Source organism: Sinocyclocheilus grahami, unplaced genomic scaffold, assembly GCF_001515645.1.
Source record: "Sinocyclocheilus grahami isolate Dianchi unplaced genomic scaffold, SAMN03320097.WGS_v1.1 scaffold128.1, whole genome shotgun sequence".
In the NCBI taxonomy this organism is placed as follows: Eukaryota; Metazoa; Chordata; class Actinopteri; order Cypriniformes; family Cyprinidae; genus Sinocyclocheilus; species Sinocyclocheilus grahami.
In genome coordinates this window covers 1,327,711-1,346,974 of record NW_015505307.1, presented here as the reverse complement: position 1 = coordinate 1,346,974, position 19,264 = coordinate 1,327,711, and the positions used below count along the sequence as shown (strand labels likewise).

At 37.5% G+C, this 19,264-nt stretch overlaps 1 protein-coding gene across 1 annotated transcript in view; it reads left to right on the top strand.

Moving 5' to 3' along the window:
- Window positions 1-6,503: 6,503 nt before the first annotated feature.
- LOC107590493 (membrane protein FAM159B-like) overlaps window positions 6,504-19,264 on the top strand; it is a 31,205-nt gene continuing 18,444 nt past the window's right edge. The window contains exons 1-2 of the mRNA XM_016279246.1: window positions 6,504-6,840; window positions 10,588-10,724. Coding sequence (XP_016134732.1) covers window positions 6,659-6,840; window positions 10,588-10,724 — 319 coding nt within the window. The 5' untranslated portion in view covers window positions 6,504-6,658. The remainder of the gene's footprint in view (window positions 6,841-10,587; window positions 10,725-19,264) is intronic.

The following is a 19,264-nucleotide window of genomic DNA, read 5'->3' as shown; positions in this document are numbered from 1 at the left end:
TTATGACAAGTGAAAAGTGAGAGAAAATTGATTTCCCCTGGTTGCTGTTTTATAGCATTAAGCCACATTAAGAGTTTTTCACTCGTTTTTCCACTCCACTGCACCACCTCATGTGGAGCATGACGCGGCATTCTAAAAACGAGCTACTCAAGTCAAAATAACTTTAAAAGTTTAATAAAAGACCTTGCGTTTTTTCCAAATTCCACTGCCAGCCACGTGGTGGGTTCTTCAAAGCAAAATCATGTCCTGCACATGCTGCAATGAGTGCTGTGCCTGTCTGCGATGAGGAGATTGCAAATAAAAAAAGGAAAATGAATCGAATTTAAAATAGAAATTCACATTCGAATGCAAAAACGGTGCATTCAAATTTTAGGTGTGTGTCAGGGAGCCTTATCAGTGACGCACAAGATATGTATTGAAAGCCATGTAAAGTTAAAAGAGGTTCAACTTTTAGGAAACACGTCTCAAGAATTTGTGGGGGTTTTATTCCATTCCACTGTGTCTAATATGTTTTTAAATGTAATCTGTGTGATTAAGCTGTGTATTACAGATTTTCTCAGTCACGTTGGTGCATTTCTCGAATCATCCTTAATATTTACAAAGAAGTATGTGCATTTCTCAAAACAATTCATACAAACTGCACCACACAATGTATTACCTGCAAAAGCATGTAACTAACTCAAAATCTTTAGTTCATCTCTCAAAAGTATTTGTCAATGAACATATCAGTGCCATCAGAATGAAAAGTCCTTGTGTCATTGTTCACAAACAAGATAGTCAAAATGCTATCAATATAACAGTGCACTCTGTTAGTATTACCTGATGTAAACTATGGCAACAGTTTGGATGAGTTACTGCATTCAAATGCAGAAGGCTGCACTTCTTATGTATGCCATATATCCATTTCAAAAGAACAAATTTACACATTACTGTATGTGGGATATTCATTACAGTTTTTCTCAGTCGCTTTGGTGCATTTCTCAGATCAGAAATGAAATTCTCAAAACTACTTGTTCAACCTCCACATCATCTAGTCACTTGTGCACATCAAAAAAGGAGTTTCTCATTCTTTTGAACAAGTTGCTATTGCTGTTGCTATTTGTCTGCGATAGACAGCGATCAGTTGCTAATGTCGTGTTGCTCAAAATGTACTATATAGATCTCTGTGCAACAGTCTTACACCCCAAAACCTCTAGGCATTAGGTCATCGTATAAGTCATTAAATGCAAAATGGTTGATCTAGTTGTCATAAACTGTCAAGCATTTTTTCTACACATTTCTATTGTAAATTTTCCATGAAATGTGCAGGTGAATCTTGACTTTCACTAATGAAGAGAATGTAGATCAGCTAATGATAAACCAGTTCTCTGAAATTGCTCAAAGGTGCATCTCATGGACCTTCAATTGGAAAGCATATATAGACAGAGGACAACACAAGCGTTACAAATTCTGACAATGGATATTTCCTCCCCGTTGGCCTGGTAAATCAACAGTAGCTCTGTGGCCGATGGCATTTCAACCACGCCTACTGCTTTTGGTCAGGTTGAAGCCAGCCTCATCCACATATATGAAGTTGTGAGATGGTTCACTTGATTCCAATTCCACATTGCATTGCAAGGGAAGATATTCGTTGTGATGTAGATGAGAATCTGTGGGCCGACAGACTGACACGTCAGGAGGTGTAGACAGACTGCACTGCAATTCCTCATACAGTGCTGAATAAGGGGTGTTTCCTGTGTTTGCCTTTCTAATTTTGTATTTTTGCTTTTGTGCCCATATTTCTTTTCTATATCACAATGACGTAATGTTTTGTTTTTTTGTCAGACCACTAGTAAAGTGTTACTGTGAATCCTGTCCAGTCTCTTTCAGTCAAAATCCCACATACAGTAATGTAAAAATGTGTACTTTTGAAATGGATATATGGCACACATAAGAAGTGCAGCCTTCTACATTTCAATACAGTAAATGTCATCCAAACTGCTGCCATAGTTTACATCAGACAGAGTGCACTGTTATACTGACAACATGACTAAGCATTTTGACTATCTTGCTTGTGAACAATGACTCGAGGACTTTTCATTCTGATGGCACTGATATGTTCATTGACATAAATACTTACTTTTGAGAGATGAACAAAAGGTTTTGAGTAAGTTACAGGCTTTTGCAGGTAATCCATTGTGTGGTGCTGTTTGTACAAATTGTTTTGAGAAATGCACATACTTCTTTGCAAATATTAAGGATGATTCGAGAAATGCACCAAAGCGACCGAGTAAAAACTGTAATACATTACATTAGCAACTGATAATGTAGGAAACCGCAGACAAATGTACATAATCAATTGCATGAATGTACCAGCGCAATCACAACTTGCTTAAAATAATGAGAAACTGCTTTTAAGATGTGCACAGTTGACTAGATGATGTGGAGGTTGAACAAGTAGTTTGGAGAATTTCATTTCTGATCTGCACCAAAGCGACTGAGAAAAACTGTGAGCTATGCATAAATACAGGATGCTGTTTTGTTTACAATTGTTTATACAATTATATTTGATTTATAAATGTTAGTTTAAACACTTAAAAAAAAACAGTCGTTATAAACAATTCAATGCAGAGCATCATTTTGCTCATTGCGCCCTCCTGTGGCCTCAGGAGACAAAAGTTTCCTTATTTAATCTGCATATAAAAATTTAAGAAAGGAGATATTTGATTACATTTTATTTTGTGTTGACTGCTAAAACAAAAATTATTTGTTGTCTTAACCTAAAAAAAAAAACACAACACAGATAAAATGACTTGACTGCAAGTCATTGCGTGAAGATCCATGCTCCCCTTTTGAAGGCCTCTACTATGAGATCTTTGCAGGGCTGAAGAGCACAGGGCTAAAAATTAATGGCCATTTGGGACTCGAATCTTTCATTTCGAATGCAGTGAACAAGAGAAATGGGTTCTCCCCGTTCTCCTGCTGAGTCTATCCAGCACAGTTCTTCGGATCAGATGAAAAGGCATTCAGAAAGGCATGTTAAGAGCTTTTAGTGATATGATTTAGTAAAAGCAGAGGTTGAACACAAGGTCACGTAGTCAACATCTCTTAAGAATTTCAATCACTCCACTCAATGGCTCTTTCCTGTTGTTCTAACATGGTGTTAATGGTCTGTCCTTTTTGCTGACCTTTCTCTATAAAACATTTCCTTATTTTGGCTTGCTTTTTGCTTAGGTTCATCCACCGTCATCCGCACCGTGCCCTTGCTCACCCACATTATTTTGTTATTTTTTACTCCACATTCTTCTAATCATGTATGACCAACAGCGCAGCTGACTCATTAGATGGAGTAAAACTTAAACATTAGTGCTCAGGCAGGTCCATGAGTAAAAATATCTTATCTGCCAGCATGCATTATTGACACAAATAAATATGTTACATGTCTGAGAGACCTCTACTTGCCTAGGTGATAAAAGGGTATTATTATTGACTTGAACCTGGACACATTTTCCTCTGGATGGAAGTGTGGAAGTAGACCTGAGGCTCTGGACTCTGTCATGTTACTGTGGCAACGCTGCATCAGCTTCAGCTATCTGGATGCTTTGTAGCTGGTCTTTAGTGAAAAACAATGCAGCATCAGTATTCAAACTGGTATATACAATCTAATATGTATTGTGGGTTCGAGTCTCGTACCGGCAGGGATTGTAGGGGGGGGGAGTGAATGTACAGCGCTCTCTCCCACCTTCAATACCACGACTGAGGTGCCCTTGAGCAAGGCACCGAACCCCCAACTGCTCCCCGGGCGCCGCAGCATAAATGGCTGCCCACTGCTCCGGGTGTGTGTTCACTGCTGTGTGTGTGTACACTTTGGATGGGTTAAATACAGAGCACTAATTCTGAGTATGGGTCACCATACTTGGCCACATGTCACGTCACTTCACTTCACTTAATAGGAGGAAAAATCACATAACCGTTTTAGCACATCTTGATTCACAAACCACCTACAGTCCAACTTGCACTGCATAACATGAGGCTGTGAGTATTTGAAGAAGATTAGAGACAAAAAAGCAGTTGGAATGATTGTTGAAGTGTGTAAGGCAACTTCAGTGATGCTCTGACGTTCTTCCTTGTGCTGTTACGTCTCTCTAGAGCAGTGGTTCTCAATTGCAGTCCTACATTTTGTATGTCCCTCTGATCACTTCAGATGTTAGCTCTATTCGACCGTAAGTGCCCTGTGAAGTGGACTTCACAGGATATTCCATCATGATTCCATTTCGAAGGGAGCGTATATATTCCATTCAAAGGGCATTATTTATTTACAGAGGTATATTATGTCACACATCTCTAGCAAGTTTTGTCCGTGTGTGAAGACGCTGCAGGCCGTGGCATAGCGCAAATTCTGAGGTGAAGTATACTTCAACAGAGTTCCAGTGCTCAGGGAGTAGAGAGCAATGAATACTGTGCAGGGACCCTGTCAATCAGAACACAGTTCATGCACGTTGCTCACTTCTAACGAGCTGGTGATCTGAATCAGGTGTGTTAAATAAAAGAGGCATGCAAAATATGCAGAGCGGTGGGTCACCAGAACTGGAATTGAAAGCCACTGCTCGACACTGTAAAAAATTATTGTGATTTTAAGGTTAAAAGACTGTAAAAATGCTACAGTAAAAACCTATTAATTGGTTAATGGTAAGTTCCCTTAGTCTATGGTGAAAAACTGTATTTGACATTTCATGTAATTTTACGGTTAAATACAATTTTCGGAAGTGAAAAAGAACTTGTAATTTACAGTGAAAAAACGTAAATTCACATTCCCAGAATTCCCTGTGTTACATTTCACATTTGATGTTTTTTTTTGTTGAAATAACTAGCCTATGTTTCCTCTTAGTTTTTTCTCGCCAGTTATGTTCATTAGGGTTGTATGTTTCATCTAATGTTGTTAAATTAATGTTGATTGCATTATTTCAGTATCATGTGTGTTACCATGATGGTGTTTAGTGTTTGTGTGAATGACATTGTGCACCTTTTCTATATTTATTAGTAGGGATGCACCGATACCGGTATCGGGCCCGATACTGGTCTCCTGTACTCGTACTCGTACTCGTACTCGTTAAAATGCCCCGATACCAAACGCCGATACCACACAGCATGTGTTAAGCACCATATTCAATCAAAGAAACACCGACAACAGAACAACAGAGAGCAGAAAGGAGTTAAGGATGTCTACTACAAAGTATATGTATGCAATGAATATAATGTTAAACATTCAGTATTAACGCCTGTATAGCTGATGTGTGCGATCTGATAAACAAAGCGTGCTGAGTGGATTGAGCACGCGGCGGCGCAGATGCGCAAGCTTGTCGATTTATCTTTCTCACAGACATCACTGGAAAGTTTGTAGTTCGGTCGGATACGTCAAAAACAAGTAAGTAAAACAATGCACAAGTTACTTAACGGTAGGGAGAGAGAGAGAGAGAGAGAGAGAGCGCGCACTTCTGTTGTGTGATCTTTGATGTTCACTCACTTCTGCACACGCATCATTTGTATTAAAACGAAATCGTAAAAATAAAACTATTCATAGGGGCATTCACTATAAACATCCTTAGTTTCTCGTAATACACTATACTATACTTCTATACACTATAGTTCATTTATGTAACTGAGGATAGCAAAATAAAGTAAACTGTGACAAATCATACCTCACATTTCTTCATACAGTGGATTACCAGTAAAATTTATTTCAAATTTGGGACCAAAAATTATTCAGACCGAGTCTGGGAAAAAAAAAACATTTATTTCAGGTTTGCATGAACCTGGTTGACAGCATACCCAGGAGACTATATGCTGTCATTAAGTATTTTCTTTCTCAGCTTGTGGAAGAGCTGTGTTTGTTTGTGATGGGCTTTGGTTCATCGTGTGACTTTCTCATCACCACCTGATTTTGGTGGTAATCAGTGTATTACAAAAGTACTAAACAGATTTCAGAACTTCAATAGGCTGGTATATTAACATTATATCAGTTAATGAAATACAGTACTTATATGTCAATTTAAGTTAAATCTGTAAAACCTAAAATGTTGCTACCTACTTTTTACTTACAATTCTGGAAACCACAGCTGACAGTTTTGTCAATTTTACAGACTTTTTTTTTTTTATTTACAGTCCAGACAGTTCATGCTGTAAAATAAATCACTGCACAATACTTGCAGATTGTTGGAAAGTACTCAGATTAGAACTATACTATAACTGTACTATCTATCTAGCTCTAACTTATCTGTCTATATATATTTATATCTATCTTTTAGTCATTAGCCTACAACTAAACCTCAAATATAAAATATAGCTAAATATATATACAGAGAATAAAAAAGGGAGAAAGTGAGAGTGGATACAAGAGAGCGGCAAAGTGATTGGATGTTAAGAGAGAGAGAGAGAGAGAGAGAGAGCGTGTGTGTGTGTGTGTGTGTGTGTGTGTGTGTGTGTGTGTGTGTGTGTGGTGTGTGTGTGTGTGTGTGTGTAAAGCGTCTCACATTCAGACGTCCGCGCATCTTTGGCAGTCGTCACATCACTGTTACACTGACTGGAGTAACGCACAGCCGGCTAATGAAACTCCGGAGAATGTAATAAGGGTTTTCAGGCTTCAACAGGTGGCGGGCTGAGGGTTCGAGTCACGGGCAGCATGAGCGCGGATTGTGCGGGATATTACAACGCGGAGAACGTGTTTGTCAGCGGCTTCACGTGCCCCAAACCCGACAGCGACGCGCGCGCGATCTTCTGCTGCGGGTTCAATGACGTCAAATACTGCTGCGACGATCCCAACAGCTTTTTCCCTTATGAGTATGGATATATGTGGTGGCTCAGGTAAGACACCGAGATTTTGTGCATTTTGTCATGGATCCCTAATTTAAAATAATTAGTCTACTGTATATGACATATAGTTTCTACATGCTATTTGCTACACTTTTAACTTTATAGTCAACGTTATAAAAACATAATAAGACAAAGTTTTTTTTTTTTAAGAATAATTTATATTTTGTGAAACTGGTCATTTTTATAAGAATAAGAAAAATAAAAAAAACTTGTATCTAACCAAGCAACTAAAGAAACTAAAACTCAAAATGTGCTCATTTTCAATCTCCAAAATAGAAATATGCTCATAATGCATTAAATATTATTTTCTTGAACACATTGGAAGATAAACATCTTCCATTCAGCAAAACATGGTGGTGATTTGATGTCAAGCTCAGAAAAAGACAAATGAAAATACATTTAAAAAAACTCATGCTCTATTTTTCAACTCTTTCAAGGCCATGTGATAGTTACACTAACTTGTAAATCTCATTCATACATGTCTTCATCATCCACTGCATGATTTTCAGAGAAAAATTACAGTCTTGTTTTGTCAAGTCTTTGTCTTGATTTCTTGACAGTATGAATTCACATGTGTTATACGGATAATACATTTTCTGCAAAATAGTTTTAGAGAAAAAGAATGCAGTGTTTCCGCTATGATGCAAAACAAAACAGATCTTCACAAGACAAACATTGTATATATGTTCACAAATGAACACACAAATTGTAGTGCAAAAGGGAGTTTAGAAAAAGCAGTAAAACAGATAAAAGTTTGCCCGAGAAGCTGAGAAACTGACACTGTAATTTGCTTCTCAGGTAAATTAATCTTGTTTTTAAGCATGTTTAGATTTTTTTAAGAACAGGATTTTCAGACAGTATGTGCTCTAACCTTAAAACATAACTGAAATTGGACGTTAACTCTTTGTCAGGGAGTCATGTTTAATGGGTCTAACGATTGATTAGATGGAGGGTCACAAGGCATTGTTGAATAAATGAAATATAATCTTTCCAGTACAATGCAAAACACAACAGCACAGCAAAAATATGTTGGGAGATTTGTCACCATGGGTGACTTTTTGGGTGAACATACAGGTCCATCTTTGCTAGTGTTAAAACAACACTGACAACAGTGTTTATTATACAAACACTGTGCTAGTGTTTCATTTTAATCACTCAAGGTGTTGAGAAATTATTACTTGCAACAAGTATACACATTTAACACTTTATGGTGATTAATCCCACACACCCAGTGTATTTATTTAATGTTGATTTCATGTGAATTTTGTCAATATTGTTTTAAAATGGCAATGCAGATTCAGTTTAAAGCATAAACCTATAAATATTTTTCAGAAACCAAGATCTTCACATGACAACCTCTTTAAAAATGTTTTAAATGTAGACATGTACACAAAAGAAAAAAAAAAAACAGCAAAGTGGAATAAAATATACCCGAGATGCTGAGAAATTGTATAATAAGACTTGTTCATTAAGCCAGGGAATGGGTTTAATTGTTGATTGATCACAGAAAGTGTTACAGGGTAGAACACGAGTTCTTCATCAAGGTTCATCAGTGATTATGTGATGCAGCATTAATCTCGGCAAAAAGCTTCAGTTAAGTGGTACGATCACACTCCAACCCTTTTTTACACAGTAAATTAATAATGATCTCACACGACTTGAAGAAATGCTGTCATGGAACATGCATCAATTTTATGGTATTAAAGGGATAGTTCATCCAAAAATGAAAATGTGATGTTTATCTGCTTACCCCCAGGGCATCCAAGATGTAGGTGACTTTGTTTCTTCAGTAGAACACATTTGATGATTTTTAACTTTAACCGTTGCAGTCTATCAGTCGTATAATGCATGGCAATGGTAACAAACAAAAAACGATCGGTTTGTGCCAGAAACCGAACAGTATTTATATAATATTTTACCTCTAATACACCACTATGTCCAACTGTCTTTGGGCGCGCGCACGGCATCCGGTGTGTGAGGTGTGTACGCGCTCTGGCGTAGTTTACGTTAATAGGTGTGTTGATATCAAGCCGAAGAGCAATCAACCATAACTTCAGGCGAGCAGGCTCAGAAGTTGGGAATACGTGGAAAGTCACCACTCCCAAATGAGTTCGCGCGAGATAACGTAATCTTTTAGTTTTAAGTCGGTTTGAACAATCCGGATAAGCGCAAGTAAGTACCATTTTGATTAGCCGTCGTACCTACAATGACTGTGCACTGTCTAAACAATGAGTGACATATACGTGTGAGAGATCACTTCCGGCGCTTGCGTAAACTACCACAGAGAGCGTACACACCCACGCAAGGAAGATAATTCCGCAAATAGCTGCAATTGTAGGTTTTCAAACAGAGATGGTGACAAAGAGGCAAAACTTACGGACTGCAGCTTTAAGTTGTCTAAATGACCCACTGCGGCTTTTTAATTGCAGTTTCTCTGCAGGTGATGCTCCGCTGCTATGCAAACTTTTACGTTCCAAATAATGTGAAATAGGGGCAGTTCTAGACCCTTTTTTAAATGGACTTCAGCCCCCCCCATCTGTCATCTCAGCCCCCTGAAACTATAATCAGCTATCTGAATGACTGGGCCAGTCCTGCTTCCTCAAGAAAGTTTACCATTCTCACGTGTTTTAAGTCTGGTCAATTTAAACGTTAAAGTGCTTTTAAGCCATTCAAGCACAAGACAGCGTGAAAGAGATCTCAATGCGGTGCACGCTAGGATGGATCGTTTCTGCGTTCGCGCACACGTGAAACAGGCACACAAAAAACAGCACGCAAGTAACGAGTTTTATTTTGCGTCTTCTTGAGCAAATATACACAAAATTATGTCAGAATGGTAAACACAGTCCAAGTAAACATAAACTGTTAAGAAAATATCGGATGTATGTCAGTATAACGGATCCGGGCATTTCTTATGTTAATAATGTTAATTAAACAACAAAAGAAAAATAGAGAATCTAAGTAACGTTAACTTCTGTAGCTTTATTAGAAATTTGTGCACAAGCACTGTTAAGTTTATTTAGGTAATTTGTATCTTTGTATCTAATGGTCTCTCTAGGACGAAATACTAGAACCGCCCCTGATGTGAACCATCCATTAACATGTATTAATTTATGTAAGAACTCATTTGCTGTTTTCAAAGCTCCAATTAATTTGCTCTCAGGCATGCAGAAGTGTTGCAAAAGTTGTTTGCGTTTTCAACCCCTGATCTTGTGGGGGAGGAGAAGAATGTTTGAAGGGAATTGTTTTAAAGTGGAAAAACATCTAACCAAATAATTGAAAGTGATAGTCTTTTATTCTTATCACATTTTGAAGTCAGAAATATGCAAATGTATTTTGTGTATGTGTGTGTGTGATTTTACTAGATATCTTTCTGTTCAGCGTTAGTGGCCAACATCATTACTAAAACATACTTGTCTGACTAATAATATTTTATAATAATACTAATTATATATATATATACTGTATATATATTTATATAAAATATTTTTATAAATATGTTTGATATATATACTGTATATATATATTAAACACCATTTTGAAATCTAAATGCAAAATTATAATTTACTTCTTGTTTTAAGCATAAATAATACCTAAAAAACATTTTGCCAGCAGGGTGTTTAAAGAAAAACAGATTGAACAGGAAAAAGAAAACGCTCTTGTCAAATCATTTAATTGGGCATTTGATATCAACATGATCCACTGTTTAATCTGTCTCTTTTTTCTATCTCTGTTCTTCAGTTTGGGAGCTCTGGTTGGTTTATCTATAGCTGCTGTGGTGCTGTTAGCATTCATCATCACTATTTGTGTGCTTTGCTACCTGTTCATCGCCACTAAACCTCGAGGGCTGGACAACGGGCTGCCTTTACGAGCACCAGGTATGAAAACAGCTTTAACAAAAGATCAATTTCTACATATGAACACATCTTCAGAGGAAAGTCCTTGAGATCCAGGAGAGGAGCTCAGGACTTAGTACATTTTTACAGCCTTTGATGTGAGCCTGTTTGATGAGAGTTTGCTTTATTTGGCAAATTACATTTACATTTAGTCTTTTAGTAGCAGTATTAATCTCAATGAAATTACTGACAGTGTTTGTTCTTGACAGGTGTTTTGCTTTTCGATAAAGAATGCACTGTATCAATAATTACATTTTTTTTTTAATTAAAACACAAAATTATTTTGTGCACATTATCATCAACTTAATTTTTACATTCGCTAAAATTGATATTCCATTTACTCAAAGTAATTTGTACTAAAGTTAATTAATATGCCAAAATACTGACACAAGTTTACGGATACGTTTGCCAAAAACTGTGAATAAAGCAGAAAAACTGCATAAATTCACACTTTTTTGCAAATTGGTATCCAAAGCAACCTACAAATAAAGGAAATCCACCTGCTGTACACACATATATACAGTATCTCACAGAAGTGAGTACACCCCTCACATTTTTGTAAATATTTTATTATATCTTTTCATGTGACAACACTGAAGAAATGACACTTTGCTGCAATGTAAAGTAGTGAGTGTACAGCTTGTATAACAGTGTAAACTTGCTGTCCCCTCAATATAACTCAACACACAGCCATTAATGTCTAAACCGCTGGCCACAAAAGTGAGTACACCCCTAAGTGAAAATGTCCAAATTGGGCCCAATTAGCCATTTTCTCTCCCCGGTGTCATGTGACTCATTAGTGTTACAAGGTTTCAGGTGTGAATGGGGAGCAGGTGTGTTAAATTTGGTGTTATCACTCTCACGCTCTCATACTGGTCACTGGAAGTTCAACATGGCACCTCATGGCAAAGAACTCTCTGAGGATCTGAAAAAAAAGAATTGTTGCTCTACATAAAGATGGTGTAGGCTATAAGAAGATTGCCAAGACCCTGAAACTGAGCTGCAGCACAGTGGACAGTTCATTGAGGGAACCATGAATGCCAACATGTACTGTGACATACTGAAACAGAGCATGATCCCCTCCCTTCGGAGACTGGGCTGCAGGGCAGTATTCCAACATGATAATGACCCCAAACACACCTCCAAGATGACCACTGCCTTGCTAAAGAAGCTGAGGGTAAAGGTGATGGATTGGCCGAGCATGGGCATCCTCAAACGGAAGGTGGAGGAGCGCAAGGTCTCTAACATCCACCAGCTCCGTGATGTCGTCATGGAGGAGTGGAAGAGGACTCCAGTGGCAACCTGTGAACTCCATGCCCAAGAGGGTTAAGGCAGTGCTGGAAAATAATGGTGGGCGCACAAAATATTGACACTTTGGGCCCAATTTGGACATTTTCACTTAGGGGTGTACTCACTTTTGTGGCCAGCAATTTAGACATTAATGGCTGTGTGTTGAGTTATTTTGAGGGGACAGCAAATTTACACTGTTATACAAGCTGTACACTCACTACTTTACATTGTAGCAAAGTGTCATTTCTTCAGTGTTGTCACATGAAAAGATGTGAGGGGTGTACTCACTTCTGTGAGATACTGTCCCTGCATTCACATGCAAACAAATTATTCTGTTAAGTTATCCTGTTTCCTTTATGCATTAACTGCTTCTTCTTATTACCTTAGATTAGTTCTATCAGACTACTTATGGTTTGTTTAGGGAAGAAACCACCAAATGATTGTGAATGAATCCATTATATTCAGGTGCCTAAATGAGAAAAATACAGCCAGACACATTAAGCTGACTGTTACATTTAATAAATGTAAATAAAGTGAGTAAATGGGTGAGTATGTATAGGACAATGTGTATTATCTTGATTTTTGTGCATCTACTCTGCAAATAAATAAATAGACATAAAAAAAATGAGAAATTATTTTATGTCATAATGCAAAACGATTTTCCCCAAAATGCCACGACTGACCAATCAGAATCAGCTATACTAGAGATTTCAGTTGTTAGCATCTATGAAAACTCATTTTAGCCAGTAGATTTAGCTTTCACCCCTGACAGTTCTCTGAACTACTGTACATTTGCATCATCAGTGTTAGTACCACCCTGAGTGCTAGCAGTAGCTAGGTAACAACTCAAGAAAAAAAGATGATGAACTTACATTCTTCTGTCTTGGATACATTGCAAGAGTAATCGAGTTTGTTGAACACAGATTCTACAGAGATTGTGATGATTGTGCATCAAATTATTTGCCAGCAATAGTGGTTCATTTATGCAAAATTCTTTTCATTCATAGCTTTATCACAGAGATCACATTTTCAAACCACATTTTCTGTGGGTCTTAAAAGGTCTTAATTTGCCCTTCCACAAATTCAGGCCTTAAAAAGTCTTAAATCTGAGCTGAAAGTCTTAAATTCATAAAGTAGTCATGGCATTAAATGTTGCATAAACGGGGGACAAATAATATTGTCCTCTTTCTTTTTGTCTTGTTTTCCAATTCAAATAACTAAACATCTTTAAATCAAGATACATTTACTTGAGATGTAAAATTAAGATAAAAAGTCTTGTTTTCTGAGAAACTAAACTAAATTAAGTGAGCTTATGCTTGAAACAACAACAAAACTCTGTCAATGGGGTAAAGAAAACTTATTTCACTTTGAATTAAGCAAATATTTGTTCTTGTTAAATCAAAATTCACTTCATTTTAATTAAATTTCTCAGAAAAAAATGTTTTCTAGTCTATCTTGCTTTAAGAAACTTTAGACATTTTCCCTGGAAAATGTGACAAAAACACAGAGGAAGGACAACAGTATGATCAGAACAGAAGTTACAGTAAAAGTTATTTCTAAAAAAGTAATAAAGATGGAAAATTTTTTTGCAATAAGACACTTAGTGTCTTGAACACCCAAATTATTTGGCATTGTGTGGGATGAAAGTACAATATAAACTAGACAAAAACGATTAACCAAAACATTGCTAATGAAATATTTTTGTGATTATGGAAGTTTGGCTAATGTCCATGATTTATATACTTTCTCTTTTTAATTTTTATTTATTTACTTACTTGTGTACATACTTACTTTTTCCAATAGCATGTACTGATGCTATACTTGTCCAGGTTATATTTCACCCCAAAATCTGATGAAAAAATGTATCATATTTTGCATACAAATTATTAGTTGTTGTTATTTTGTTTTATTTATTTATTTATTTATTTTTTGTATTGTGACATTTATATTCATGACTATTAACTCCCATGTTGTGTTCCGGTCATTTTGACCTGGAGACTCTTTCTCACACAAGGTATCAATGAGGCCCAAAATCAGTCATTTCCAAAATAAAATACAAAATCTGTGCTAACTGAAAAGAAAACAAGTTGATAAAAAGATTGATTTATTAACACATCCCTTCACACTGGTGTATTTCCCTCAGCATTTATACAGGCTCAGATAACCCCACTACATAAGAAACCCACTTAACCCAGCACTTTTAGAGAACTACAGAATTATATACAGTGGGGCAAAAAAGTATTTAGTCAGCCACCAATTGTGCAAGTTCTCCCACTTAAAAAGATGAGAGAGGCCTGTAATTTTCATCATAGGTATACCTCAACTATGAGAGACAAAATGAGAAAAAAAAATCCAGAAAATCACATTGTAGGATTTTTAAAGAATTAATTGGTAAAGTCCTCGGTAAAATAAGTATTTGGTCCATTCATTGCAAAAACACTTGAACCACCAGATCCTTCTTTCAACCCTATTGGCAAAGGGCATTTTAGGAACACTCCAGTGGTTTGAGTCTTACCTCTCAGATAGGTCCTTCATGGCATCTTTGAGAGGTGAGGTGTCCAAGTCACAACATGTAACTACTGGGGTGCCTCAGGGCTCAGTTCTTGGACCACTTCTCTTCTCTGTCCACATGGCATCACTAGGTTCTGTCATTCAGAAACATGGCTTTTCCCATCACTGCTATGCTGATGACACTCAACTCTACCTCTCTATCCATCCTGATGGTCCGACGATAGCTGCTTGCACCTCAGCATGTATAACATACATTTCTTGCTGGATGAAGGACCATCACCTTCAACTCAACATTGCCAAGACAGAACTGCTTGTGGTTTCAGCAAACCCATCACTTCATCACAGTTTCACCATCCAGCTAGGCGCATCAACTATAACTCCTTCAAAGACAGCCAGGAACTTTGGAGTAGTGATTTATGATCAGCTAAATTTCACAGACCACATTGCTAAAACTGCCCGGTCCTGCAGATTTGTTTTATACAACAGTAGGAAGATCAGGCCCTTTCTATCGGAACATGCTACACACAACTCCTTGTTCAAGCTTTTCTTCTGTCCAGGCTGGACTATTGCAGTGCTTCCTTGGCAGGCCTTCCAGCCAGTTCTATCAAACCTCTACAACTAATCCAGAATGCGGCTGCAAGATTAGTCTTTAACAAGCCGAAAAGAGCACGTTATACCTCTGTTCATCAATTTGTGCTGGCTACCAATAACTGCTTGCATAAAATTCAAGGCATTGATGTTTGCCTAAAAATCAACCACTGGCTCTGCACCCCATTACCTAAATTTACTACTTCAGAATGATGTGCCCTCCAGAAGCTAGCATTCTGCAAGTGAACGGTGCATTATAGTGCCATCCCAAAGAGGCATAACATTACTTTCAGGAACTTTTACTTTATCTGTTCCCTCATGGTGGAATGACCTGCCAACTCAATTTGAGCAGCTGAGTCCTTATCCATCTTAAATAAATGGCTAAAAACACTTATCTTACATCTACACTTGACCCTCTAACACTAGCGTTCTCTATTCTTTTTCTATCTACTTGTTTTCTTTTTATTAATTATAAAGAATGACCCTCTAACACAAGCGTTCTCTATACTTTTTATTTATTAAAAAAGTGACCCTCTAACACTAGCGTTCTCTATTTCTTTTCTGTTCTAAATGTTATATTTTTATTTATAATTAAAAATATACATTGTGTCACGAATCCGGTCCATGAACTTCCTTCTGCTAGCCATCAGAGGTCACCCTTTCCGATTTCATTGACTCTCGCACTACACACTGTTGCACATCACCCCGGACTACATATCCCATCATTCATTGCACTGATTGCACTCAGCACGGATTGCACACAGCTGTTAACACTGATTGCACCCAGCTGTTTCATATCACTCCCTCACTATATAACACTCTCTCTGATCCCTTCCCTCTGCCGAGTATTGTTTCAGCGATTATCACTCCCCTAGCGATAGCTACACTACAGAGCCCTCAGTCGTTGCCCTAGCCCTAGCCCTAGCCCAGTTTTGCCTTGCCTTGTCTGTTTCCTTCGGTTTCGACCTTAGCCTTAGCTTAGTTTTGCCTTGCCTTGTCTGTCTCCTTCGGTTTTGATCTTCGCCTGTTTTCCTGGACTTCTCCCTTTAGCCTTGCCCCTGTGACTCTGTCTGCCTATCGTCGACCCACGCTAGCCCTAGGACTATTCTTGTGTCTTGCCCGCCATATACCTGTCTGCCCCTGTGACTCTGTCTGCCTATCGTCGACCCACGCTAGCCCTAGGATTATTCTTGTGTCTTGCCCGCCACATTCCTGGTTGCCACTGTTTACCCTGCCTGTCTTATGACCATGTCTCTATCTTCTCCAAATAAAGCTTTGCATTTGGATCCGCACGTCTCACGTCTCGTCAGCCCCATTACACATTGCTACGTGTACTGCGTTCGACTAACCGAGACTTGTCACAGCATTTACATATTATTGCTCTTTTGTTGGTTTTGATTGCTTCGATTGTCCTCATTTGTAAGTCGCTTTGAATAAAAGCATCTGCTAAATGACTAAATGTAAATGTAAGATTTGGTGATAATATAGCACAAGACATTCACAAGGCCCATCATTTTTGACCGTGTAGTAGAAAAAATTCTATTGATTTTTGCATGATCTTATATGCTTGTGGAACATTATATAGTGCATGTGTTTTCTTAGAACTGCCGTGTAGTCACAGTGAAAGATGGGTTTGGGGCCCAATGTAAGATGTATGGGTGACAAGAAATCCACAGGGCCATATTGGGCTGAGAGGGGGACAACTGGGCGACCCATAGGCGTCTGCCCATGACCTAGGGGGTCACCTAGGCCCTAAATATAGGGGGAACCAAACTTTAGAAGTATGATATAGTAGTGTGTTTTTGACTTTCTTACCATATGTGGAAAAATACAGCTGTTAAGAGTTTGTAACCTTGACTTGGAAAAGAGATATAAAGCGGAGGAGCGCCCTCCCTTTCTTGTCACATTCTGCAACGACTTGTATCCTGTACGATGTCTGACCTTCTTTGCAAAAAATAAAACCTTTAAAAGACACTAAGAGTGAGTTTGTCTCTTATGCTGATGAGAGTCAATTTGATTTTGCCCCAACAACCGTGAACACCAAAGGATTTTCAGCACAGCACAAGGGTTAAGTAGATTCCCCCCAATTATGTAGTTTATAACAGATCATTAAATAAATGACAATTTTATTTCTGGATAATTAGGTTTTATAAAACTTCTCCACTTGCCGCTTAAGTGCTTTCAAGGACCTCTGATTATAATTGTCATGTCTTAAAAATAATGTCACAATGCAAAGAAATCTTAATGGTCCAAAAACCAGGCTTCATGTTCATAATGCAGATTTCTTTCTTTTGAATTTGAGGTTAAATGTGACCCATCTTGTACACACACTAAGTTAAAGGGTTCAGAATACACTTTATGCAAGTCTATATATAAAAATATGCATTATAATGCTTAACTGGCAAAAGGTCAAGATTTGAGAGAGAAAATTAAAAGATTCGGAGATGGAGAGGTTTAATGAGACAATCAGATGACATTCAGTTCTTTGGGTTGAGCGGTAATGTTCTTTTTAGATCCAAAGGGTCATAATTACTTCTGTTATTAGCACATGCTTGAGAATATGTTTCTCTCCTCTGTCAAAATTAAGTGTCATGATAACTACACAAATTATAAGAGTGAGAGATTAAGAGAGCCCAATACTATACAATACAACAACAGGCTGAAATCAGCATGCTGTAGCATGATGGAGCACATTAGCATCAATGGCCTGTAATTTATCAGTACTCAAACATTAGATGTTCATAAAATGATTCATACTGAATGGCCTGGGTTTTTTTACGGTAAAAATAATTATTTCTTAAAATAGTGCATACATCTGTTGTACTGACATGCATTTTAATTTGTATTACTTGAAATCAATTATATTCTATGTACTGCTGGCAGTTCCTAAGTGAGCATGTCTCCTTTTGTGTCTTTTGTTCAAACAACAACTGTTTAGATTGCCAATAACTGAGACACATCTCATCTGATGTGAGAGAAATAAGACAAATATTGATCAGAATTCATTCTTATTTTTCTGAGTCAGAAAAAATGTGTAAAATATTGGGATTTGTAAAGAGTTGGTCCACTTAATTAAGCAAACACAAAACAAGCACGCACATCACTGGCAAATTGCTTAAAGTGGGTGCTCAGACAAAAATAACTTGAAGCAGAAAAATGAGAGGAAGTCAGCACACCACGACACCAAAAGTGTAGACATTTATACAGATTTATCAGATCACCTAATTAAGTTGACATTTAAGATCACATAAGAGTCGTTTATATTGTCATAATGAGAGATGGCAAAACAAAAGGACTTTTCTCTTGTGCCGAATCACAATGAGATCAATACATTTGACTTGTTTATCTGTTTAAGTAAGTGTTTACATTGATTGCTAAGGCAAAAGTCAGTGATCTTTTTTTTTCTGACAGTTTTTGCCAAGTGGACAATAAAAAGTCCCACAAACTTGCATTGCAGAGACTTTATGGTGACTTTATGGGCTTTATTTTGACTTAAACCAACAAGAAACCACATACAGTGGGGAAAATAATTATTTGATCCCCTGCTGATTTTGTAAGTTTGACCACTTACAAAAAAATTAAGGGTCTATAATTTTTATGGTAGGTTTATTTTAACGGATAGAGACAGAATATCAACAAAAAAATCCAGAAAAACACGTTATATAAAGGTTATAAATTGACTTGCATTTCAGTAAGTAAAATAAGTATTTGATCCCCTACCAACCAGCAAGAATTCCGGCTCCCACAGATTGGTTACGTGCCAAAGTGGAACACAGATTAGTCACTTTGTGAAATTATCACTTTAAGAACTTTTAAAGTATCAGATTGTCACTTTAAGAAATTACTCCTAATGTCATATTGTTATGAGAATAAAAGAAACCAGTCCATAGAATGTGTATCTTCCATTCAAACCACTCCCACCACCATGGGCAAGACCAAAGAGCTGTCCAAGGACGTCAGAGACAAAATTGTAGACCTGCACAAGGCTGGAATGGGCTACAAGACCATCAGCAAGAAGCTTTTTGAGAAGGAGACAACTGTTGGTGTGAATATTTGGAAATGGAAGAAATACAAAATAACCATCAATCGCCCTCTGTCTGGTGCTCCATGCAAGATCTCGCCTTATGAGGAAA